Genomic DNA, 26924 nt, shown 5'->3' on the forward strand with positions numbered 1-26924 from the left:
TTCGTCACATGACAGCTTCTCTGCTGTCTCTTGATATTCAGCACCATTTCTACACAATATCTGACAGCTCAGAGGGCCTGATAGCAGAGGCATGAAATGACAATGCTGGAAACTACATAAAAACAAAAACATTCGGTGCCCAAATGAACACAGTCTTCCTTTGTCTCGCATCACTTTGTGACAGTTCTCAAAGGACGTCGGGCGTCAATACATTCCCTCCCTTTACATCTTTCCCTAGATGCACTGTACTGTAATTGTATGCACATCCTGGTAGGACCACTGTTACATCCAAGTCTCTCCTGTACGATTTTTAGAGCTTGTATCCAGTAGACCATCCAACAGTCCAGTCAACCCCACATACCCTCTCTCCATATAAGGTGTTATTTGTACATGTTATATGTTGTGCAATTGATTAATTCCATGCCACAAATAATTCATCTGTTTCAGAACATATAACATGTTACAAGCGGTACCCCATGTGTCCCTGATTCCCAGGGAGCGATGGATGTGCAAGCGAAGCCACTTAATACTCGTTAAACTCAATTACAGGCCTGGCCTGCATTTACCAGTTCGCTAATGACCTGAGTGGAGTGGATTAGGTCCCATGCCCCGAGCTGGCAGCCATATAGCAGCCGTGTCGCCTGCCCCTAATGCAGTCAGGAAGCCAACTCCACTGATCACGTGCCCAGGCAGTTCAATTCCTGCAGGGATCACATACACAACCTAAAAATGCATGCACTCATGAAATGTGAGTCACTCTGGATAAATGTGTCTCCTAAATGGCATATTTTATTAGTATAATTATTATTTATTTTTATTATTTACAATTTTACCCCCTTTTCTCACCAATTTCGTGGTATCCAATTGTTAGTAATTACTATCTTGTCTCATCGCTACAACTCCCGTACGGGCTCGGGAGAGACGCAGGTCGAAAGCCATGTGTCCCCGAAACACAACCCAACCAAGCCGCACTGCATCTTAACACGTGTCAGAGGAAACACCGTGCACCTGGCGACCTTGGTTAGCGTGCACTGCGCCCGGCCCGCCACAGGAGTCGCTGGTGCGGCCAAACCCTCCCTAACCCGGACGATGCTAGGCCAATTGTGCGTCGCCCCACGGACCTCCCGGTCGAGGCTGGCTGCGACAGAGCCTGGGCACGAACCCAGAGTCTCTGGTGGCACAGCTAGCGCTGCGATGATATTTTATTATTTTTATATTATATAGACCTATCATTTTCTCGCCCCATTGTAGGTTCTCATTCGCACATCAGCATCATTCCCTCTTGATTTGTATCTGATGTGAAAAAGCTTACAACTGAATGGATATGAATGGATAATGCAAGACCGTTGATTGCCGTGTGGCTTTCGAAACTGTCCACAACTTTGTCTCCGCGGTGAAAAAATGTATAGATCGATACAGCGACTCAGGCCATTGTTGCCATGGTACTTTGCAGACTTTTCATAGATTGCCTGGGTTTTGAAGCAGATATACACATTGGCCTGCGTCTTTTGCTTTTGCTTTTATTTTTGTGTGCTGCTGTTTTGGTACAGCGTCCTTAACTGGCATTCATCTCTCGTCTCAACGATGAGTTATCCTACAGATGTAGTCTCTCCATTACCCACAGTGCAGTGCCTCAGTGCGCCTGCTGTTTCATGGGGCAATAAACTACCTCTGCTTTATGATGCCTCCCTGGTGAGAATATCAACCAAGGAGAAGGAGAGCCAGAGTAATACGTGTTCACATACAAACAAATTATTTTGGGATAACATTCTGAGTAATTATCTGAGTAAGTCTGAGCAAGGGTCCCCATTAATAAATATTGATTTCAGCTATTATATTATGAGCATTCAGGTACTGTTCCATTGAATGTTAAAATGGGCAAAACGAGTGATCTAAGCGACTTTGAGCGTGGTATGATCGTCAATACCAGGCGTGCCGGATCCAGTATCTCAGAAATGGAATCCTCCTGGGCTTTTCAGCACAACAGTGTCGAAGGTTTACATATGTCATGTCTTTGGCTATGCCGGATTAAGTGATATGACATGCTATTCTATAAAATTATTTCTCCGTAATTAATATTACCTGATTGAGCTAATCATGTAAATGTGATTAACTAGAGAGTCGGGCATCACGAAAGAATATTTATAGAGCTGTTATCTTCCGAATAAACTCTTAAAGACCTAGTAATATTTTACATCAATAGCAGTCCATATTAATCATCACCTTAATTCAGTCTCATCTGAAAGTTATAAATTATTGGTTATATTCACGAACCCTGGCTAACAAGTTGAATCAGCAACACAAAATTGGGGTTAATTATTTATTTACTAAATACCTAACTAATCACACAGAATTACATATACAAAGAAGTAATCATACCTTGATTACAAATTACGTCATAAAGGAAAACGTCCCTAGCGGGCGGAACAGATATGACCGCTGGTTACACAAAAGAAAAGGGGCTGGGTTTGAGTGAAAGAGCGGGAAGACTGAGGGACAAAGGGAGAAGCTGTGCTATCGTAAATACAGTATCTTATGCATTCTAAATTACCGATAGGAGGTATCACTTCTGTAGTGAATAAGAGTTCAAAGTTCATACCATTCACAACCAAATCTCACACTGAGGTTGGCTTAGTTCTGTAGTTGACATGTTAGTCCTTTTAACGCAGAGGCTGCAGACCTCATGTACTTGGAACAGGAGGTTATATTGTCGTCAAGGCTTTATATAGGAAGGGAGAGGAGGGCGTGTTTGAAAAGTTTTATAACTCATGTCCCTTCACAGGGCGGGCCACTGATTGAGCAGAGCCCTAACCTTATGAAAACCCAAATCTCTCATTTGGAAGCTAAAATTACATTTCATCTCTTCACCAATAATTTTATATTCAAACATTTAAACTGAACAACAATTCCATGTGAATCCGAGAACTACAATGTGCAGACTTTGCACTGTAGAGTTTGTCATCTTATCATTGATGAGAATGTCTCAGATGACAACCGAACTGACATCATATTCATTAAGTACCACCGCATATGTTCAATTGGTCGGATTACCAGAATATAGTTAATTTCCCCCCAAATTCTGATGTTCCCAGAATCTCTATGTTAACAGTGATGTAACCAATGCTCTCGATGGTGCAGCTGTAGATCCTTTTGAGGATCTGAGGACCCATGCCAAATATTTTCAGTCTCCTGTATTTTCAGTCTCCTGTAATAGGCTTTGTCATGCCCTCTTCAAAACTGTCTTAGTGTGTTTAGACCATTATAGTTTTTTGGTGATGTGAACACCAAGGAACTTGAAGTTCTCAACCTGCTCCGCTGCAGCCCTGTCGATGAGAATGGGGGCGTGCTCAGTCCTCTTTTTCCTGTAATCCGCAATCTTCTCCTTTGTCTTGATCACATTGAGGGAGAGGTTCTGCACCACACAGCCAGGTCTCTGACCTCCTCCCTATAAGCGGTCTCATCGTTGTTGGTGATCAGGCCTACCACTGCTGTGTCATCGGCAAACTTGATGATGGTGTTGGAGTTGTGCCTGACCATGCAGTCATGAATGAACAGGGAGTACAGGAGGGGGCTGAGCACACACCCCTAAGGGGCCCCCATGTTGAGGATCAGCGTGGCAGATGTTACCTACCCTTGTAGGTACCTGGAGGCCCGTCAGGAAGTTCAGGATCCAGTTGCAGAGGGAGGTGTTTAGTCCCAGGGTCCTTAACTTAGTGATGAGCTTTGAAGGCGCTATGGGTTTTAACACTGAACTGTAGTCCATGAATTGCATTCTCACATAGGTGTTTTATCGAGGTGGGAGAGGGCAGTGTTGAGTGCAATCGAGATTGCATCATCTGTGGATCTGTTGGTGCGATGTGCAAATTGGAGTGGGTCTAGGGTTTCTGGGATAATGGTGTTGATGTGAACCATGACCAGCCTTTGAAAGCACTTCATGGCTACAGACGTGCTACAGGTTGGTAGTCATTTATACAGGTTACCTTAGTGTTGTTGGGCACAGGGACTATGGTGGTCTGTTTGAAACACTCAGACAGGAACAGGTTGAAAATGTCAGTGAAGCCACTTGCCAGTTGCATGCTCAGAGTACACATTTTGGTCATCTGTCTGGCCCTGTGGCCTTGGGAATGTTGACCGACCTGTTTAAAGGTCTTACTCACATTAGCTACGGAGGGCATGATCACACAGTCGTCCGGAACAGCTGATGCTCTTATACAAGCTTCAGTGTTAATTTCCTCGAAGCGAGTGTAGAAGTAATTTAGCTTGTGTCACTGGGCAGCTCTCGGCTGTGCTTCCCTTTGTAGTCCGTAATAGTTTGCAAGCCCTGCCACATCCGACGAGCTTCGGAGCCGGTGTAGTATGATTCCATCTTAGTCCTGTATTGACGGTTTGCCTGTTTGATGGTTTGTCGGGGGGCATAGCGGGATTTCTTATAAACTTCCTGATTAGAGTCCCGCTCCTGGAAAGCGGCAGCTCTACCCTTTAGCTCAGTGTGGATGTTGCCTGTAATTCATGGCTTCTGGTTGGGGTATGTACGTACGGTCACTGTGGGGACGACGTCATGGATGCACTTATTGATGAAACCAGTGACTGATGTGGTGTACTCTTCAAAGCCATCGGAAGAATCCCGGGAACATATTCTAGTCTGTGCTAGCAAAACAGTCCTGTAGCTTAGCATCTACTTCATCTGACCACTTTTTTATTGACCAAGTCACTGGTGCTTCCTGCATTAGTTTTTGCTTGTAAGCAGGAATCAGGGGGATAGAATTATGGTCATATTTGCCAAATGAAGGGCGAGGGAGAGCTTTGTGTGCGTCTCTGTCTGTGGCGTAAAGGTGGTCTAGAGTTTTTTTCCCCTCTGGTTGCACATTTAACATGCTGGTAGAAATGAGGCAAAACGGATTTAAGTTTCCCTGCATTAAAGTCCCCGGCCACTAGGAGCGTCGCCTCTGGATGAGCGGTTTCCTGTTTGCTTATGGCTGTATAAACCTCATTGAGTGCGGTCTTAGTGCCAGCATCGGTTTGTGGTTGTATGTCGACAGCTACGAAAGATACAGATGAAAACTCTCTTGATAAATAGTGTGGTCTACAGCTTATCATGAGCTACTCTACCTCAGGTGAGCAAAACGTTGAGTCTTCCTTTGATTTCATGCACCAGCTGTTTACAGATATACATAGACCGTCACCCCTTGTCTTACGAGAGGCTGCTGTTCAATCCTGCCAAAAAAGCTTAAAACCCACCCGCTGTATGTTATTCATGTCGTTGTTTAGCCACAACTCAGTAAAACATAAGATGTTGCGGTTTTTCATGTCCTGTTGCTAGGATATACGGCACAGTACAACAGTGGTGTGCAGAACAGTATCTCAGAACACACAACTTATTGAACACACAACTTATTTTGCACCAGATGACCACACCGGGATCCACTCCTATCAGCTTAAAACAAGAAGAAGTGGCTCCGGTGCAAGAAGAAGCCTCTCAACTTATCGTTGAGACAGGAGATGGATCACCAACACTGGACAATTGAGGAGTGGAAAAACATTGCCTGGTCCAATCAATCCCGGTTCCTGTTGCGTCATGCTAATGGCAGATTCAGGATTTTGCGTAAGCAGCAGGAGTCCAGGGACCCATTATGCCTGGTGTCAACGGTACAGGCTGGCGGCGTACTGGTGTAGGGAATATTTTCCTGCACACGTTAGGTCCCTTGATACCAAATGAGCAACGATTGAACCCCACAGAGTATCTGAACATTGATGCTGACAAAACCCAATATAGCATCTTTGGGATGAGATGGAATGGGCTGTTCGCAGCATCAATCAATCAAATGTATTTATAAAACCCTTCTTACATCAGCTGATGTCACAAAGTGCTGTACAGTAACCCAGCCTAAAACTCCAAACAGCAAGCAATGCAGATGTGGAAGCACGGTGACTAGGAAAAACTCCCTAGAAAGGCCAGAACCTAGGAAGAAACCTAGAGAGGAACCAGGCTATGAGGGGGGCCAGTCTTCTTCTGGCTGTTCAGGTGCCAAGATGTTCCAATGTTCATTGATGACCAGCAGGCTCAAATAATAATAATCACAGTTGTCATGTCTTTGGTGTCATTAAATTGAAGACTTATTTTTATCAAATAAAATCTCTGTAATTATTATTACGTGATTAAACTAACTTAATCATGTAACTGTAATTAATTAGGAAGTCGGGGCACCAAGGAAAATATTCAGATTACAAAGTTATAATTTTCCTAATATAACTTTCAGGTATTTTAATATCTGATCAATTAATCTTCTAATTAATAAATTACCTCACGTTAGTCTCATTCCAAACGTCATAAATTGTTGGTTATCTGCACAAACCCAGTCTTCACTATGAGTCATCCATACATCACTTGTCTTAAATAAATGATTTACTAACTAAATAATCAATCCCAGAAATGCACACAAACAAACAAGTATATATGGTTACAAGGAAATGATAGCGGAGTTTCCATAGTGGGGGTCGACTGAGATAAGACACTACAAAGTGATAATTATAACAATTGAAATGCTAATCCTTTGCACATGAACGCTCACTCATTCGGGAATATTTGCAATCAATATATATATTTACGCTCAGGGTGTCGTCGTGATCTCTGTTGGAAGGTTTGTTTCTGTTGGAGAGTTTGCCCACCCTCTCTCTCTCTGCCGTGTCTAGAATTGTTGGTTCAGAGTAACATTCAGCAATGATGTTATAGGATAGATGTTTCGGCAGTTGTCGGTCTTCGCGTTCAATGATACCGAATTCCTAGCTGCAGACTAGTAATTAGTATCAAAGATTTGTTCTTATTCTGTCGGTTCGATAGTCTCAGAGTTTAACCACGTGGTATGGTTAATAATTCAGCAATCATCTGAAACATTAGCCCTCCCGTGGTTATCGAGGTAAGCTGGTCTCTACTCAAACCTTAGCCCTCTCGTAATTGAGAGAAGCATGGTCTGAAGATAAATTCCCAAGGTGGGGGTTATATTCGGAAGAGCAGAAAGGGGCTGTCCCACGACGCCAGATCAATGTCTGTGCTCATGGGGCGGGCCTATGATTTAGTTAAACTCAAAAGAGAATTGGAGTTTATTCATTGAACAGTTTAAAATCACATTACATAATTTCACAAATAGTTTCATCTTTACTCATTCATTTTATACAACAATTAGATGGAAGCTTCACAACTGAGACTCTTGTATAAACAGAGTTATGGTAATGTGGCTATATTGTCTCTCATGAGTTTCACAAAATTGTACCAAACGGACCAGTTCATAGCTGGCTACTTCACTGACCGTTTATATATTCTCCAGAACATTAATATTGTTCAGTTCTCAAGTTCTGTGAGGTGGAAAAAGTTCCCTTGTTCTCTCTATGAAAACTCAATGTCTCTCTATAATGTCTGGCCATGAGGAAGAATCTCCTCCAGGAATTTATGACCTGCCTTACAGAGCCTGGTGTAGGGGGAAGAGAGAGAGGGATGGTGCTCGCTGTACCCAAAGAGGGCAATGTCATGACACAGTGGTTGTCAAAGGTGCAACTGGTCAGCACCTCAGGAGTAAATGACAGTTTGCTTTTCATAGCCGATCATTCAGGGTATCTCTACCGCTCCTGCTGTCTCTAGAGAGTTGAAAACAGCAGGTCTGGGACAGGTAGCACGTCCGGTGAACAGGTTAGGGTTCCATACCGCGCAGACAGAACAGTTGAAACTGGAGCAGCAGCACGGCCAGGTGGACTGGGGACAGCAAGGAGTAATCAGGCCAGGTAGTCCTGAGGCATGGTCCTAGGGCTCAGGTCCTCAGAGAGAGAGAAAGAGAGAGTGAATTAGAGAGAGCATTTCTCCGGATAAGACAGGAGAAATACTCCAGATATAACAGACTGACCCTAGCCCCCCGACACATAAACTCCTGCAGCATAAATACTGGAAGCTGAGACAGGAGGGGTTTCTGATTTTTGCAATGTTATGTAGATGGAAAAAAGCTGTCCTTGAAACAGTCTTGATATGTTTGTCAAAAGAGAGATCAGGTTCACAGTTTTATTTGAGACGACTGTAGAACCATCAAGATTAATTGTCAGATTCAACAGAAGATCTCTTTGTTTCTTGTGACCTAGAATAAGCATCTATGTTTTGTCCAAGTTTAAAAGTAAAGACTTTGCAGCCATCCACTTCCTTATGTCTGAAACAGACTTCCAGGGAGGGCAATTTTGGGGCTTCACCATGTTTCATTGAAATATACAGCTGTGTGTCATACGCATAGCAGTGATAGTTAACATGATGTTTCCGAATGACATCACTAAGAGGTAAAATACACTGCTCAAAAAATAAAGGGAACACTTAAACAAGACAATGTAACTCCAAGTCAATCACACTTCTGTGAAATCAAACTGTCCACTTAGGAAGCAACACTGATTGACAATACATTTCACATGCTGTTGTGCAAATGGAATAGACAACAGGTGGAAATTATAGGCAATTAGCAAGACACCCCCAATAAAGGAGTGGTTCTGCAGGTGGTAACCACAGACTACTTCTCAGTTCCTATGCTTCCTGGCTGATGTTTTTGTCACTTTTGAATGCTGGCGGTGCTTTCACTCTAGTGGTAGCATGAGACGGAGTCTACAACCCACACAAGTGGCTCAGGTAGTGCAGCTCATCCAGGATGGGACATCAATGCGAGCTGTGGCAAGAAGGTTTGCTGTGTCTGTCAGCGTAGTGTCCAGAGCATGGAGGTGCTATCAGGAGACAGGCCAGTACATGGAGACGTGGAAGAGGCCGTAGGAGGGCAACATCCCAGCAGCAGGACCGCTACCTCCGCCTTTGTGCAAGGAGGAGCAGGAGGAGCACTGCAAAATGACCTCCAGCAGGCCACAAATGTGTATGTGTCTACTCAAACGGTCAGAAACAGACTCCATGAGGGTGGTATGAGGGCCCGACGTCCACAGGTGGGGGTTGTGCTTACAGCCCAACACCGTGCAGGACGTTTGGCATTTGCTAGAGAACACCAAGATTGGCAAATTCGCCACTGGCGCCCTGTGCTCTTCATAGATGAAAACAGGTTCACACTGAGAAAATGTGACAGAGTCTGGAGACGCCGTGGAGAACGTTCTGCTGCCTGCAACATCCTCCAGCATGACCGGTTTGGCGGTGGGTCAGTCATGGTGTGGGGTGGCATTTCTTTCGGGGGCCGCACAGCCCTCCATGTGTTCGCCAGAGGTAGCCTGACTGCCATTAGGTACCGAGATGAGATCCTCAGACCCCTTGTGAGACCATATGCTGGTGCAGTTGGCCCTGGGTTCCTCCTAATGCAAGACAATGCTAGACCTCATGTGGCTGGAGTGTGTCAGCAGTTCCTGCAAGAGGAAGGCATTGATGCTATGGATGGCCCGCCCGTTCCCCAGACCTGAATCCAATTGAGCACATCTGGGACATCATGTCTCGCTCCATCCACCAACGCCACGTTTCACCACAGACTGTCCAGGAGTTGGCGGATGCTTTAGTCCAGGTCTGGGAGGAGATCCCTCAGGAGACCATCCGCCACCTCATCAGGAGCATGCCCAGGCGTTGTAGGGAGGTCATACAGGCACGTGGAGGCCACACACACTACTGAGCCTCATTTTGACTTGTTTTAAGGACATTACATCAAAGTTGGATCAGCCTCTAGTGTGGTTTTCCACTTTAATTTTGAGTGTGACTCCAAATCCAGACCTTCATGGGTTGATAAATTGGATTTTTATTGATAATTTGTGTGATTTTGTTGTCAGCACATTCAACTATGTAAAGAAAAAAGTAGTTAATAAGAATATTTAATTAATTCAGATCTAGGATGTGTTATTTTAGTGTTCCCTTTTATTTTTTTGAGCAGTGTAAATAATGAAAACAATAGTGGTCCTAAGACGGAGCCTTGAAGAACACCGAACTTTACAGTTGATTTGTCAGAGGATAATCCATCCACAGAGACAAACTGTTATCTTTCCAAAAGATAAGATCTAAACCAGGCTAGAACTTGTCCGTGTAGACCCATTTAGGTTTCCAATGTCTCCAAAAGAATGTGGTGATTGATGGTGTCAAAAGCAGCTCCAAGGTCTAGGAGCATGAGGTCAGATGCAGAGCCTCGGTCTGACGCCATTAAAAGGTAATTTACCACCTTCACACATGCAGTCTCAGTGCTATGATGTGGTCTTAAACCAGACTGATGCATTTCATACACATTGTTTGTCTTCAGGTAGGCAGTGAGTTGCCGCGCAACAGCTTTTTCTAAAATGTTTGAGAAGAATTGGAGATTCGATATAGGCCGATAGGTTTTTATATTTTCTGGGTCAAGGTTTGGCTTTTTCAAGGGAGGCTTTATTACTGCCACTTTTAGTGAGTTTGGTACACATCCGGTGGATAGGGAGCTGTTAATTATGTTCAACATAGGATGGCCAAGCACAGGAAGCAGCTCTTTCAGTAGTTTAGTTGGAATAGGGTCCAGTATGCAGGTTGACGTTTTAGGGGCCATGATTATTTTCATCAATGTGTCGAGATATATTACTAAAAAACTTGATCCTAGGGCCTGACAGAGTTGTGCAGACTCAGGACAATTGAGCTTTGGAGGAATATGCAGATTTAAAGAGGAGTCCGTGATTTGCTTTCTAATGATCATGATCTTTTCCTCAAAGAAGTTCATGAATTTATCACTGCTGAAGTGAAAGCCATCCTCTCTTGGGGAATGCTGCTTTTTAGTTAGCTTTTCAGCAGTTTCAAAAATAAGTTTAGGTTTGTTCTTATTTTCCTCAATTCAGTTGGAAAAATAGGATGATCGAGCAGCAGTGAGGGCTCTTCGATAATGCACGTTACTGTCTTTGCAAGCTAGTCGTAAGACTTCCAGTTTGGTGTGGAGCCATTTCTTTTCCAATTCCAATATTTTCTGTATACCAGGGAGCTAGTTTCTTATGAGAAATGTTTTTAGTTTTTAGGGGTGCAACTGCATCTAGGGTATTGCGCAAGGTTAAATTGAGTTCCTCAGTTAGGTGGTTAACTGACTTTTGTCCTCTAACATCCTTGGCTAGGCAGAGGGAGTCTGGAAGGGCAGCAAGGAATCTTTTGTGTTGTCTGTGAATTTATAGCACAACTTTTGATGCTCCTTGTTTGTGGTCTGAGCAGATTATTTGTTGCAATTGCAAACGTAATAAAATGGTGGTCCGATAGTCAAGGATTATGAGGAAAAACATTAAGATCCACAACATTTATTCCACGGGAAAAAACTAGGTCCAGAGTATGACTGTGGCAGTGAGTAGGTCCGGAGACATGTTGGACAAAACCCACTGAGCCGATGATGGCTCTGAAATCCTTTTGGAGTGGGTCTGTGGACTTTTCCATGTGAATATTAAAGTCACCAAAAATGTGAATGTTATCTGCCATGACTACAAGGTCCGATAGGAATTCAGGGAACTCAGTGAGGAAAGCAGTATATGGCCCAGGAGGCCTGTAAACAATAGCTATAAAAAGGGATTGAGTCGACTGCATAGATTTGATGACAAGAAGCTCAAAAGACGAAAATGTCATTTTTGGGGGGGATAAATTGAAATGTGCTATCATAAATGTTAGCAACACCTCCGCCTGAATCTACCGCCATCCAATCTGCAGCAAGTGCGTGATGCCATTGTGTCAGCATGGACAAACATTGAGCACAACAAAAAGTAACAATGTATTTTGCTATCTCTTTTGCCATGCACTGAATAATGGATGCTTGTCACCTCAAACGGATGCCTTGCAAAGTTGAATGATTAAACAATTGGTAGAAGTGTTGTGAACCACTTAACCCAACCAAAATTACACGAATAACAGCTAGGAAAGGAATTAAGAAATGACCAGAATCTTCCATGTCTACAGGAAGGCTCCATTTGTTTCAGTTTTAGTTCCTTTCCAACTCTTTATCAACTTAGAACAATTCTGAAAGCTGTCAGTGGCTGGTTGATGTCTGACTCACTCTGTCTCACTGTCTCACACAGCCAACCATCCACCAATCACACGCCCAAGTCTATACCACTCCCGACCTATATTCACCTTACATCATTTTGGCCCAGCTTTGTCTGGGGGTCCCCAATGACAAGTTTGAAAAAAGCTGATCTAGGACACACTTCCTCACGACCTAGGATGCAGCTGCCCTGAGGTGGCTGAGGCTTTTTTTCCCCCACTACTTTTTTCCTTATTTTCATCATCTTTTAGTTTTTTTAACTTTCAGCTAAAATTGTATTTTAAGTGGTGGCTTGGATTGCCCCTACTGTTTCTTTGCCTGTGGTCAGTGCAGCATGGTCTAGGGGCCATGCCGGATCTAGCACTTAACCATGAAAGCCTTTCAAGCAGAGACTGGCCTAGCTGCCAGCAGGCACTGAGCTGTCAATTAGTTTGATTTGAATTCTTCTAATGGAGTTGTGAGCTGTGAAACGTCAGCCTAAAATGTTTTGATTGCCCCCAACCCTGTACACATCAATTTACAGAAACATCAATCTCCGGCAAAAATAACAAAACAAATGCAGAACATGAGTTTGGACGTTTGTGGCTATGGAAGCCCTTTCTGTTTGTTTCGACACAGTCAATAATGCATTGCCAATATTTCATGGCTGTGGCACACAGCAGTGTGTAGCTAATTCAAATGCAGCCGGAAATGTACTGGTGGGACCAACAGAACTGACAATACCGTTCTGTTCTTCTTTACTATTGCAAAGCATTGCGTATGCCCGAAAATGACAGTATTGTGTTTTGTTCATAACAATAATACCTTAAATTGAATACTATTTTTGGCATTCGTACCAGAAATACTGGAAAAAGTAGCTTGAAGGTTCACATGTTTCTATATAAAACAGTTGTCATGTCTCAGCCTGTCATATAATTTAATCAGTCAATTGTATAAAATTGATTACCTAACATTCAATTGATTGTGATAGAATTAAACCATGCAACAATTAACTAATTAATAACTTGGGGCACCACGGAAGAGTGTTTATAGAGTTGCTGTCTTCTGAAGATCTTTTATATTAATAGCAGTCAATTATTAATCATCTCATTGAGTCTCATTCTGATTGTCATAAAGTACTTGGTTATCTGTATGAGCCATGGCTAACAAGTTTTGAGCAATACACAAATTGGCTTAATTATTTATTTACTAAATACCTAAATAATCACACAGAAATACATGTATATACACAGGATAGATCAGACATTGATTTATAATCATGTCAGGGAAAGTCCCTAGATGACTAACCCAATATGACGGCTGGTTACACAAAGGAAGGGGTTTGGGTTTGAATGAAAGAACGGGAAGGCTAAGAGACAAAGGAATTGGGTCTCTATTGGACCTTGAGAAGCTATTTTACCGTAAACACAGAGTCTTATGCATTCTAATAACTGCCCATTCGGAAAAAGAAAATGCAAGATATATATTTACTCTGAGCTGTGCTTCGATAGATTTGTCGAAGATGGAAGACTGGTTTGCCCAGCATAGATCCCAATTGTTCTTTGAAGAATCTTTCTGGTCGTAGTGCTGTACAACGGATAAGTTGAAGTACCTTGTCATTCTTAGGAGATTGTCTGTCCTTTCCTAGGACACGTACGTTTACAGTTGCAGCTGATAACTCGACGTCTAGGATGTATCACTTGTGTTTATAGTTTTATTTAATGTTGGGTTATTGTATGTAAGTTGTTTTGTCTTAAACGTTGTTCCCCCTGCTGCTATTGGACCAAGTCTCTCTTGAAAAAGATGCTATCTCATTGAGAAAAACCTGTATAAATAAAGGTTAAAAAAACAACAAAAGAACATGAACAATTAATGAACATGCACCTGTGGAATGGAGGTTAAGAAACTAAAAGCATACAGACGGTAGGCAATTAAGGTCACAGTTATGAAAACTTAGGACACTAAAAAGGCCTTTCTACTGACTCTGAAAAAAGCAAAAGACAGATGCCCAGGGTCCCTGCTCATCTGCATAAACGTGTCTTAGGCATGCTGCAAGGAGGCATGAGGACTGCAGATGTGGCCAGGGCAATAAATTGCAATGTCCGTACAGTGAGACGCCTAAGACAGCGCTATAGGGAGACAGGACGGACAGCTGATCGTCCTTGCAGTGGCAGACCACGTGTAACAAAACCTGCACAGGATCAGTACATCTGAACATCACACCTGCGGACAAGTACAGGATGGCAACAACAACTGCCCGAGTTACACCAGGAATTCACAATCCCTCCATCAGTGCTCAGACTGTCCGCAATAGGCTGAGAGAGGCTGGACTGAGGGCTTGTGTAACTGTTGTAAGGCAGGTCCTCGCCAGACATCACCGGCAACAATGTCGCCTATGGGCACAAACCCACCGTCGCTGGATCAGACTGGACTGTCAAAAAGTGCTCTTCACTGACGAGTCGCGGGTTTTGTCTCAACAAGGGTGATGGTGAGATTTGCGTTTATCGTCGAAAGAATGAGCATTACACTGAGGCCTGTACTCTGGAGCGGGATCGATTTGGAGGTTGAGGTGGAGGGTCCGTCATGGTCTGGGGCGGTGTGTCCGCATCATCGGACTGAGCTTATTGTCAATCTCAACACTGTGCGTTATAGGGAAGACATCCTCCTCCCTTATGTGGTACCCTTCCTGCAGGCTCATCCTGACATGACCCTCCAGCATGACAATGCCATACTGCTCGTTCTGTGCGTGATTTCCTGCAAGACAGGAATGTCAGTGTTCAGCGAAGAGCCCGGATCTCAATCCCATTGAGCACATCTGGGACCTGTTGGATTGGAGGGCGTAGGGCTAGGGCCATTCCCCCCAGAAATGTCCGGGAACTTGCAGGTGCCTTGGTGGAAGAGTGGGGTAACATCTCACAGCAAGAACTGGCAAATCTGGTGCAGTCCATGAGGAGGAGATGCACTGCAGTACTTAATGCAGCTTGTGGCCACGCCATATACTGTTAGTCTTGATTTTGATTCCCCCCTTTGTTCAGGGTCACATTATTCAATTTCTGTTAGTCACATGTCTGTGGAACTTGTTTAGTTGGTCTAATTTTTTAAATCTTGTTATGTTCATACAAATATTTACACATGTTAAGTTTGCTGAAAATAAACGCAGTTGACAGTGAGAGGACATTTCCTTTTTTTGAGGAGTTTATACAGTATATGGTGTTACACTTTTCACTCTGCTCTTACAGATCACCTATAAGGCTTTGAGCTCCTTGGACCCCAGTGCAGACCTGACCACCCAGCGTGGCAGGGTGTTCAAGTTACGCAACGAGACCCAACACCTGTTCGTGGGGCTCTACCCGGGCACCACCTACTTCTTCACCCTCAAAGCCAGCACCAACAAAGGCTTTGGACCCCCTGTAACCACCCGCATCGCGACCAAGATAGCAGGTGAGGGATACTTGTTCAGAGCAGATCGTAGTAGTGATGTTTCATTGGTATCCTAAATTCACATATATACAGCTGCAAGCAATATGACATAAATCACATGATACATGCACCATTGTAATATAGCAGTTTTGTTCTTTTCATAATTTGTTTTTTTGCTTTGTAGAAAAAAAGAAAAAAAACACTGACATTGTCAAATGCCACATCTGACTAGAGCTGTGGAGGTCATGACATTTTGTCAGCCGGTGATGGTCAAGCAAATAACTGCCGGTCTCACGGTAATTGACCGTTAATTAACATAAACACATTTAGCATCGCCTGGCTTCCACGCATAGCATACAAGCCACTGATGTAGACCATTGGAACAGCTGCAAGTCTAATAAATACATGTATATAGCCTACACCATCACAATAAATCCATTATTTATTTTAGACGGGTCAAAAGAAACATGATATGAAGAAAACTTGTCCTTATGTTAGGCCCTAATCTGGCTATGCCATATGGCTCTATACTAGTTAATTTAGCAGACAATATTTGCCTAGAATTCCGTGGCATTATTTTATATTATTTTATAGTATGAAGAATACAATTGAACATAGCTAAATAAAAGATAAAGGATATTCCTCCAAATGATTTGAGGTGGGGTGCACATGCGGCTAATCTGTGTCGAGTGGTTAACAAAGATACAGGTACTCCTATATGCTTAATTTAGAATTGTTTATGTAACTTTTGTGATACATGCAGTACCAGTCAAGAGTTTGGACACACCTACTCATTCAAGGGTTTTTCTTTATTTTTTATAATTTTCTACATTGTAGAATAATAGTGAAGACATCAAAACTAAGAAATAACACAAATGGAATCATGTACTGCAGTAACCCAAAAAGTTTCAAACAAATCAAAATATATTTTATATTTGAGATTCTTCAAAGTAGCCACCCTTTGACTTGATTACATCTTTGCACACTCTTGGCATTCTCTCAACCAGCCTCATGCGGTAGTCACTTGGAATGCATTTCAGTTAACAGGTGTGCCTTGTTAAATGTTAATTAATCTCAGACAAATTGTTCATTCTGGTCTTTCTGAAGCGCTGCTTGATGAGACCGAAGCACCAGTCGGGGACAAACTTGGTGTGGTCTGTGATCAGGAAGTGAATGTCGAGACTCTGGTGGAGCTTGTGCATCGTCCGCCAGGCACAATACCAGAGCACAAACGTGTTATTGTTTTGGCCACTGCAGTTATCACAATTCAGTTCCACACATGTTTCCCCAACTCCGTAGTTGGTGAAGAAATGGTGTGTGTACTTGATGAATGCGCTGCTGCCTTTGTTGGATGACTTCATCAATCAAGTAGTTGACTTGTTGTGGTATTCCTTCACAGCAGACACAAACACGCCACACTTGCGAGGAGTTATAAAGAAGATGGGACCTGGCTACATAGAAGGACAGTGCACCTGCAAACTAAACTAAATTAATTGTCTCATGCATGTCTTTACACAGCTCAGTGAAAGGTATTTGCCTGCCACATACATACATACTTACATACATACATACATACATACATACATACATACATACATACATACATACATACATACATACATAAAGTGGGGCAAAAAAGTATTTAGTCAGCCACCAATTGTGCAAGTTCTCCCACTTAAAAAGAGCAAGATTTCTGGCTCTCACAGACCTGTAACCTCTTCTTTAAGAGGCTCCTCTGACCTCCACTCGTTACCTGTATTAATGGCACCTGTTTGAACTTGTTATCAGTATAAAAGACACCTGTCCACAACCTCAAACAGTCACACTCCAAACTCCACTATGGCCAAGACCAAAGAGCTGTCAATGGACACCAGAAACAAAATTTTAGACCTGCACCAGGCTGGGAAGACTGAATCTGCAATAGGTAAGCAGCTTGGTTTGAAGAAATCAACTGTGGGAGCAATTATTAGGAAATGGAAGACATACAAGACCACTGATAATCTCCCTCGATCTGGGGCTCCACACAAGATCTCACCCCGTGGGGTCAAAATGATCACAAGAACGGTGAGCAAAAATCCCAGAACCACCCAGGGGGACCTAGTGAATGACCTGCAGAGAGCTGGGACCAAAGTAACAAAGCCTACCATCAGTAACACACTACGCCGCCAGGGACTCAAATCCTGCAGTGCCAGACGTGTCCCCCTGCTTAAGCCAGTACATGTCCAGGCCCGTCTGAAGTTTGCTAGAGAGCATTTGGATGATCCAGAAGAAGATTGGGAGAATGTCATATGGTCAGATGAAACCAAAATGGAACTTTTTGGTAAAAACTCAACTCGTCGTGTTTGGAGGACAAAGAATGCTGAGTTCCATCCAAAGAACACCATACCTACTGTGAAGCATGGGGGTGGAAATATCATGCTTCGGGGCTGTTTTTCTGGAAAGGGACCAGGATGACTGATCCGTGTAAAGGAAAGAATGAATGGGGCCATGTATCGTGAGATTTTGAGTGAAAACCTCCTTCCATCAGCAAGGGCACTGAAGATGAAACGTGGCTGGGTCTTTCAGCATGACAATGATCCAAAACACACCGCAACGAAGGAGTGGCTTCGTAAGAAGCATTTCAAGGTCCTGGAGTGGCCTAGCCAGTCTCCAGATCCCAACCCCATAGAAAATCTTTGGAGGGAGTTGAATGTCTGTGTTGCCCAGCAACAGCCCCAAAAACATCACTGCTCTAGAGGAGATCTGCATGGAGGAATGGGCCAAAATACCAGCAACAGTGTGTGAAAACCTTGTGAAGACTTACAGAAAACATTTGACATCTGTCATTGCCAACAAAGGGTATATAACAAGTATTGAGATAAACGTTTGTTATCGACCAAATACTTTTTTTTCACCATAATTTGCAAATAAATTAATAAAAAATCCTACAATATGATTTTTCTGGATTTCTTTTCCTTATTTTGTCTGTCATAGTTGAAGTGTACCTATGATGAAAATTACAGGCCTCTCTCATCTTTTTATGTGGGAGAACTTGCACAATTGGTGGCTGACTAAATACTTTTTTGCCCCACTATATATATATATATGTCTTTTAATCAGTGTATTTGAGGACATTTTGCTTACTTAAAATCAAAACTGTAATGCATCCTGATGGCTTTGTTTTTTGGTTCAGTAGGGGCCCCCAGAGACAACTGCAGGTCTTAAAACAGTTGGTCTTGCCGTCAGCAAACCTCTTCTGGTAGACAGACCGCTCACTCTGAACAAGCAGGTGATGCTGCTCTTGCTTCTTCAGCTTGGCTGACTTAACAGCTTCTGGCAGATCTGAAGACATGATAGTTGTTCCTCTAGCACTGCCAGCACAGGTCTGTCCTAGGCTTAGTGCTTGAGATGTGGGGCAGAAATCTTCTCCACAGCCCGAAGGAAGACAGCCCAACTACACGTACCTCTGGAAAATACAGAAAAAATGTCAGATCAATAAAAGTAGTGCCAATAATGTTGGAGGTCAATTAAATAATCAAAACGTGTTTATGCTTTACGTATCAAGTGTTTGAGTCATTGATGTCTTGTAGAGACGCCGCATTGCTGCTTCTGTCACATGGGATGGCAGCAGCTTTCCACGAAAGTGTTTGTGTCCTTGTTGCCATCCTGGTAATACTATTGCATTGTTGATGAAATTCACCACTCACTGAAAGTCCTCATGCTTCAGGTGTAACCTGTGCTTGCTTGGGTCAGCTCTCATTTTGATGGGTGGCATTAGACCATTCTCCTTGTATGACTAGTGGAGGAGAGTGAAGCATGTTCTACTGATGCTAAAAGACGAATTCCAGATATATTATAAATATAAAAATATTTTTGCACTATTATATAATAGATGCGAAATGGCATTCTGAGATAACATTACTACACACAGTTATTTCACGTAATGTTAGCTAACTAGCCAGACATTTAACGTCAGCTAATGTTAGCCAGCTAACATCAAGCTTTAACTTAGGGTATTTTCTTTAGACATGTAGCTAGCATGCTAGCCAGCTAAACAATGAAATATAATCCCAATTCATAGAGTACTAGTGAAACAAACTGATTGTCATAGCTAGCTAAAGTTAACCAAATTGGTTCAATGTTAGCAAACATTAGGCTATAATTAGCAATGCAAAATGGCATTCCGAGAAAACATCACTAATGTTACACACAGTTCATACACGTAACTTAGTGTTAGCTAGCAAGCCAGCAATCTAACCTCAGCTAAGGTTAGCGAGCTAACAGCATGCTTTAATTTGGCATCTTTTGTTTAGACATTTAACATTAGCTAGCTAGCTAAACAATTAACTATAATCCCAATCCATAGAGTACTAGCAAAACAAACTGATTGTAATAGTTAGCTAAAGTTAACCAAATAGGTTCAATGTTAGCTAGCAAGTCAGCCATCGAACTTTAGCAGGCTAATATTATACGGACAACGTATAATATTTGAAACTGTTGTTAGACTCTTACGTCTCTTCGTATACATGGATGAAAGCTTCACGGCAGACTGCAGCTCCTTTCCATTTAGTTTGCACAGCTCAGAGAGGAGTCAGCATGGCACGATCGTTCTCCAGAAAGTAGTTCATCACAACTTTTCCCCACTGACCTTGGTCTACAGCCTGATAAATTCAGGGGAGCAATGTTATTGAGAGCAGTTGCAACATACTTGCAGTTCTCCATGGCTAACATTAAATCTTTTGAACAAACTGCAGTAGAAAGGATTACCTATGCATTACGAGCAGCTCATTTTATAGACACAAGATGCTACACTGCAGCCCACTCATTATCTCAGCCAATCTTGGCTAGTAAGGAAGGTTCCTGTCTTTTTGTTTACTAAACCAACTAGGCTTGTTGGTAAACACTTATGTGTTTTATGTTCAAATGCCTCTCTGGTGACTTGCGACATACGCCTAGTTAAATGAAACTGGTCACATATATAGGTACTCCTTCACGACTGTTGGAAAAGCATTCCAGGTGAAGCTGGTTGAGAGAATGCCAAGACTGTGCAAAGCTGTCATCAAGGAAAAGGGTGGCTACTTTGAAGAATCTAAAATCTAATATGTATATTGATATGTTTAACACTTTTTTTGGTTACTATATGATTCCAAATGTTATTTCATGGTTTTGATGTCTTCACTATTATTCTACAATAATAGAAAATAGTACCAATGAAGAAAAATCTTTGAACGAGTAGGTGTGTCCAAACTTTTGAACGGTACTGTACATTCACACAACATAGCAACCAAACAGTGAGCAATTGTTTATCATTGTGCATCATTCATTTGAAACATGTCATTCACTGACATTCATATAGAGAAATGGTGTAACACCAAGCATCAAGGATGTATCTTCTTATCTCTGAAAGTAAACATTCCCTGTCTTAGTTGTCAGTCATACAATAGACTAGAGCCTTGATGGCCTACAGCATCAACACCATTCTCTTTGAATCCCTGAACGTTTTGCCATTTCTAATTTCAGTCTGCTGCGATTTATCTAATCAAGGCTGTCCTATGAATGTTTTGGAGATAATGAAGACTGGGGAAGACGTGACATTTTAGAGAGATGGCACTATCGTGACGTGTACAGGGCAAGGTTTTCACACCAACACGCTTGTGTTAGGGTACATCTTTAAAAAGGTCAATCTTTAGGTATGGCTTCATGGACAACTTTGACTTAAATCCATAGATGGGAGATGGTCTGTTTAGGTACTGTGACTGTATGCCAATACTCTATTGTGCATTAGCTTTAGAAATCACAGAGCTGAATCCACTATTTTCATGTCAGGGACCAAGTGTGTTGATTGTGTGTTTTAAAGATAATAATTTGAAAGGGGTTGTGTTCATTAGGAAACAAAAGTAACAAAACAGACTCAATCATATTTGTTTTTCATTGCAAAACATTTGAGCTTTTTCCATTGCATGCCCTTATGAACACAACTCTATCTCATACCCTCTAAATCTTTCCCCACTAGCCCCATCAATGCCGGAGTACGAGACAGACATTCCCCCTCTGAATGAGACGGACACCACCATCACAGTTCTGCTGAAGCCTGCGCAGTCCAGAGGAGCTCCCGTCAGGTACCATACTATGCCATCACTTCAGTCAGGTCCATTATGTCTGCAGTACGGTAAGTTAGTAACATGTCCAGGTGTCTCCATTTTGGAAGTGTTTACTTCAACCTAGTCTGTTTTTCTCTGCTTCAAATGTGGAAACTCGTGCATAAAGCCTAACAATTTTGGGGGGTTGGCATTATGGAGGTGTCAGATTGACAAAGTAATCGTGTTTGGGAAGATTGTATGTTTGGTTGTTTTTACTGCTTATCTGCACAGTAAGAAATTAATTGGTTATACACAACACATGATAGTGCAGTTAACACCTTACACAAGATTGCACAAGGTTCAACCAAAGTGTACCCCCTTTCTTATTCCAAACTTGAAATGGTTCACCCAAGTCTACAGAATCGCATGACAAACTATCACCCTCATGCACTTAAGGAGATCACGAATATCATGGACACATTAGAACTAGTGAATATATGGAGGCTTAAAAACCCTGAGCTAGTGAGATACAGTACATGGAGGAGGATTAATCAAGCTAGTCGTCTTGACTACTTTCCTGTGTCCTTCTCACTGGCTCCAAAAGTTTAAAAAGTGTTGATAGGAGACAGAATGGGATCAGACCACCATCTAATTGGCATCCACATAACTCTTATGTCTACACTGTATTTCAACCGAATTTCCATGTGAGCAGGGATATTGTAAATGTAATCACAGCCTACTGGATGACAAGCTGTTTTTAACCAAGACAAAATAATTTATAACTTTTAATGGACTTTTTCCTACCTAACATACACTACCATTGAAAAGTTTGGTGTCACGTAGAAATGTCCTTGTTTTTGAAAGAAAAGCACATTTTTGGTCCATTTAAAATAACATCAAATTGATTAGAAATACAGTGTAGACATTGTTAATGGTGTAAAGTGACCCCAAACTTTTGAACGGTAGTGTACTCTAGGTACAGCAGATACCCTTATTGTATGGGATACTTTTGAATGTGCCTTCAGAGGCCATGCAATTCAATACTAATCTTTAACTTGCTAGGGGTTAAACTTGCCTAGTTAAATAAAGTTTAAATAAAAATCAAATAAAAACAGAAACATGTTACAAATGACGGAGTGTTTCTGATCACCAAATTATATTTTGAAAGATGAAGCTAAATATTTTAAGTATATTTTCTCTTTTCAGTCCCCTCCATCTCCACTGAATGATGTTAACTTTTTTTCCTCATAATAGTGTAAAATTAATAACTGTCCAGAAAGACTTGTGTGAAAGCCAAATTACAGAGGAGGAATTTCTTGATACAATTAATTCCTTTCAGTCTGGAAAAATTCCAGGGCTTGTTGGAATACCAGTTGAGTTACAGTATATCAAACATTTTTTTGTATACTCAAAGATCCACTATTCACATGTTTTACCAACTATAAAAATGGTAGACTATCAGATACACAGCAAGAAGGTCTGATTTAAATATTACTAAAACAGGACCCAGGTGGTAAGTGTAAAGAACCAGTCCATTTATAAAACTGGAAGCCCTTTGCACTTCTATGCATAGCGCATATAATTAGAAAGGTTTTATTGGATTTTATTCATCCTAATTAGAAAGGTCTTTTTACATTGACAATATATTGGAGATAATACTGTATAAGACAATTACTTGAAACAATGAAAACTATTACTTTTTTTTTTAAACAGGCCTGGTCTTCATAGTAGATTTTGAAAAGACCTTTGATAAAGTACGATTACAATTTGTGTACACTGTACAAAACATTAAGGACACCTTCCTAATATTGGGCTACACAGAACAGACTCGATGTGTCTGGGGCATGGACTCTGCAAGCTGTCGAAAGCGTTCCGCAGGGATGCTGGCCAATGTTGACTCCAATGCTTTCCACAGTTGTGTCAGGTTGGCTGGATGTCCTTTGGATAGTGGACCATTCTTGATACACACGGGGAACTGTCGAGTGTGAGAACCAGCATCATTGCAGTTTTTGACACAAACCGGTGCACCTGGCACCTACTGCAATACCCTGTTCAAAGGTACTTAAATATTCTGAATATATCAACCTCTGAATGGCACACATACACAATCCATGCCTCAATTGCTTAAAAATCCTTCTTTAAACTTTCTCCTCCCGTTCAACTACACTGATTGAAGTGGATTTTGTGAGATCCATAAGGGATCATAGCATTCAGCTGGATTCATCTGGTCATGGAAAGAACAGGTGTCCTTAATGTTTTGTATGCTCAGTTTATACATGCCCGGACTATGCCTGGACTTTAACCCATTATACAATGGGTTAAAGTTATTTATTGCAACCCCAGGTGTAAAGTAGTGAATAATGGTTACTTCTCAGAAAGTATTGAACTGTCAATAGGAGTTAAACAATGTTGTCCACTTTCTCCTTTTCTATTTGTTAGCTATTAAAATCAGATCTAAGAATAATATTAAGGGGTTAAAGATCCAGGGCTTTAAAACAAATGTGTCAATGTATGCCAATGACTCAAGTTTTCTCTTAAGTCTGCAATACTACACAGTCTCATAGAGGGTCTAGATAATTCATGATATTATGAATAGGAATGGTGGAGTTGTCACACACACAGAAATGATGGGAATGTTTAAAAAATATATATATTTTTATTTTATTTCACCTTTATTTAACCAGGTAGGCCAGTTGAGAACAAGTTCTCATTTACAACTGTGACATGACCAAGATAAAGCAAAGCAGTGCGACAAAAACAAACACAGAGTTACACATAAACAAACGTACAGTCAATAACACAATAGAAAAGAAACATAGAAAACTCTGTGTACAGTGTGTGCAAATGTAGAAGAGTAGGGGTAGGTAGAAAATAAATACGCCATAGAGGTGAAATAATTACAATTTAGCATTAATACTGGAGTGATAATGTGCAGATGATTATGTGCAGGTAGAGATACTGGGATGCAAGAGGGTTAGTAATAATATGGGGATGAGGTAGTTGGGTGTGCTATTTACAGATTGGCTATGTACAGGTACAGTGATCGGTAAGCTGCTCTGACAGCTGATGCTTAAAGTTAGAGAGGGAGATATGACTCCTTCAGAGATTTTTGCAATTCGTTCCAGTCATTGGCAGCAGAGAACTGGAAGGAAAGGCGGCCAAAGGAAGTGTTGGCTTTGGGGATGACAAGTGCAATATACCTGCTGGAGCGCGTGCTGTGGTGACCAGTGAGCTGAGATAAGGCGGGGCTTTACCTAGCAAAGACTAATAGATGACCTGGAGCCATTGGGTTTGGCGAAGGATATGTAGTGAGGGCAAGCCAATGAGAGCATACAGGTCGCAGTGGTGGGTAGTATATGGGGCTTTGGTGATCGGTAAGCCTATTAGAAGGGGTTGCAACAATTTCAACTGATAATTTTAGTAGGAGAGGGTCCAGATTATCTAGCCCAGCTGATTTCTAGGGAACCAGATTTTGCAGCTCTTTCAGAACATCAGCTGTCTGGATTTGGGTGAAAGAGAAGTGGGGGGGCTGGGCAAGTTGCTGCTGCGGGTGCTGAGATGTTGGCCAGGGTAGGGGTTGCCAATTGGAAAGCTTGGCCAGCCTTAGAAAAATGCTTATTGAAATGACCGATTATCATAGATTTATCGGTGCTGACAGTGTTTCCTATCATCACTGCAGTGGGCAGCTAGGAGGAGGGGCTCTTTTTGGAATTAGTGCTAGAGGAAGCAAATTTCTCTTTGAAAAAGCTAGCCTTTTCTTTCCTAACTGACTGAGTGTATTGGTTCCTGACTTCTCTGAAAAGTTTCATATTGTGGGTGCTATTCCATGCTAATGCAGAACTCCACAGGATGTTTTTGTGCTGGTTAAGGGCAGTCAAGTCTAGGGTGAACCAAGGGTTATATCTGTTCTTAGATCTACATTTTTTGAATGGGGCATGCTTATTTAAGATGGTGAGGAAAGCACTTTTGAAGAGCAACCAGGCATCCTCTACTGACGGGATGAGGTCAATATCCTTCCAGGATACCCGGGCCAGGTCGATTAGAAAGGCCTGCTCACTGAATTGTTTTAGGGAGCGTTTGACATTGATGGGGGGTGGTCATTTGACCGCGGACCCATTACACATACAGGCAATGAGGCAGTGATCGCTGAGATCCTGGTTGAAGACAGCAGAGGTGTATTTAGAGGGAAAGTTGGTCAGGATGATATCAAAGAGAGTGCCCATGTTTACGGATTTAGGTTTGTACCTGGTAGGTTCCTTGATAATTTGTGTGAGATTGAGGGCATCAAGTTTAGATTGTAGGACGGCCGGGGTGTTTAGCATGTCCCAGTTTAGGTCACCTAACAGTACAAACTCTGAAGATAGATGGGGGGCGATCAATTCACATGGTGTCCAGGGCACAGCTTGGGGCTGAAGGGGTCTATAACAAGGGTCAACGGTGAGAGACTTGTTTCTGGAAAGGTCGATTTTTGAAAGTAGAAGCTCGAATTGTATGACAGATCTCTGCAGTAGATTGCGATGCCACACCCATTGACACTTATATCTGGTCGGAAAATGTAATAGTTAGGAAATTTCTCGATTTTTGTTGGCCTTCCTAAGCCAGGATTCAGACACAGCTAGGACATCCGGGTTGGCGGAGTGTGCTAAAGCAGTGAATAAAACAAACTTAGGGAGGAGGCTTCTAATGTTAACATGCATGAAACCAATGCTTTTATGGTTACTGAAGTCAACAAATGAAAGCTGCTGGGGAATGGGAGTGATGCTAGGGGCTGCAGGGCCTGGATTAACCTCTACATCACCAGAGGAATAGAGGAGGAGTAGGATAAGGGTACTGCTAAAGGCTAAAAGAACTGGTTGTCTAGTGCGTTTGAAACAGAGAGTTAAAGGAGCAGATTTCTGGGCGCAGAAGAGTAGATTCAAGGCATAATGTACAGACAAGGGTATGGTAGGATGTGAGTACAGTGGAGGTAAGCCTAGGCATTGAGTGACGATGAGAGAGGTTTTGTCTCTAGAGGCACCATTTTAGCCAGGTGAGGTCACAGCATGTGTGGGGGGGTGGAACAAAAGGGCTAGCTAAGGCATATTTGAGCAGGGCTGGAGGCTATACAGTGAAATAAGACAAAAATCACTAACCAAAACAGCAATAGACAAGGCATATTGACATTAGGGAGACTCATGTGTAGCCGAGTGATCATAGGGTCGTGAGTGAGTAGCTAGGCGAGCTGGAGGCACGCCGATTCAGACAGCTAGCAGGCCAGGACTAGCAGATGGGCCTCAGGGGGACGTCACAAGAGCTTGTTGAAACCCCCTTGGACGGTTACGTCGGCAGACCAATCGTGATGCATCGGCTGGGATCCAGCAGCAAAGGGTCCAGGCCAATTGGCAAAAGAGTTATTGAAGCCCAGGAATTGTCTGATGGAACCCTTCTGCTAGCCGGGAGAATGGCCTAGCTCGAGGCTAGCTCCAGGCTAACTGGTGCTTGCTTCGGGACAGAGACGTTA

The 26924-nt window shown here is 42.4% G+C and overlaps 1 protein-coding gene across 7 annotated transcripts in view; it reads left to right on the top strand.

Moving 5' to 3' along the window:
• ptprt (protein tyrosine phosphatase receptor type T) overlaps positions 1-26924 on the top strand; it is a 415965-nt gene that overhangs the window by 265442 nt on the left and 123599 nt on the right. For all 7 annotated transcript variants that reach the window (XM_042301053.1, XM_042301087.1, XM_042301062.1 and 4 more), the window contains exons 10-11: positions 15185-15386; positions 21358-21463. In XM_042301053.1, coding sequence (XP_042156987.1) covers positions 15185-15386; positions 21358-21463 — 308 coding nt within the window. The remainder of the gene's footprint in view (positions 1-15184; positions 15387-21357; positions 21464-26924) is intronic.

The sequence above is a fragment of the Oncorhynchus tshawytscha genome, linkage group LG02 (genome assembly GCF_018296145.1).
Source record: "Oncorhynchus tshawytscha isolate Ot180627B linkage group LG02, Otsh_v2.0, whole genome shotgun sequence".
Taxonomy (NCBI): Eukaryota; Metazoa; Chordata; class Actinopteri; order Salmoniformes; family Salmonidae; genus Oncorhynchus; species Oncorhynchus tshawytscha.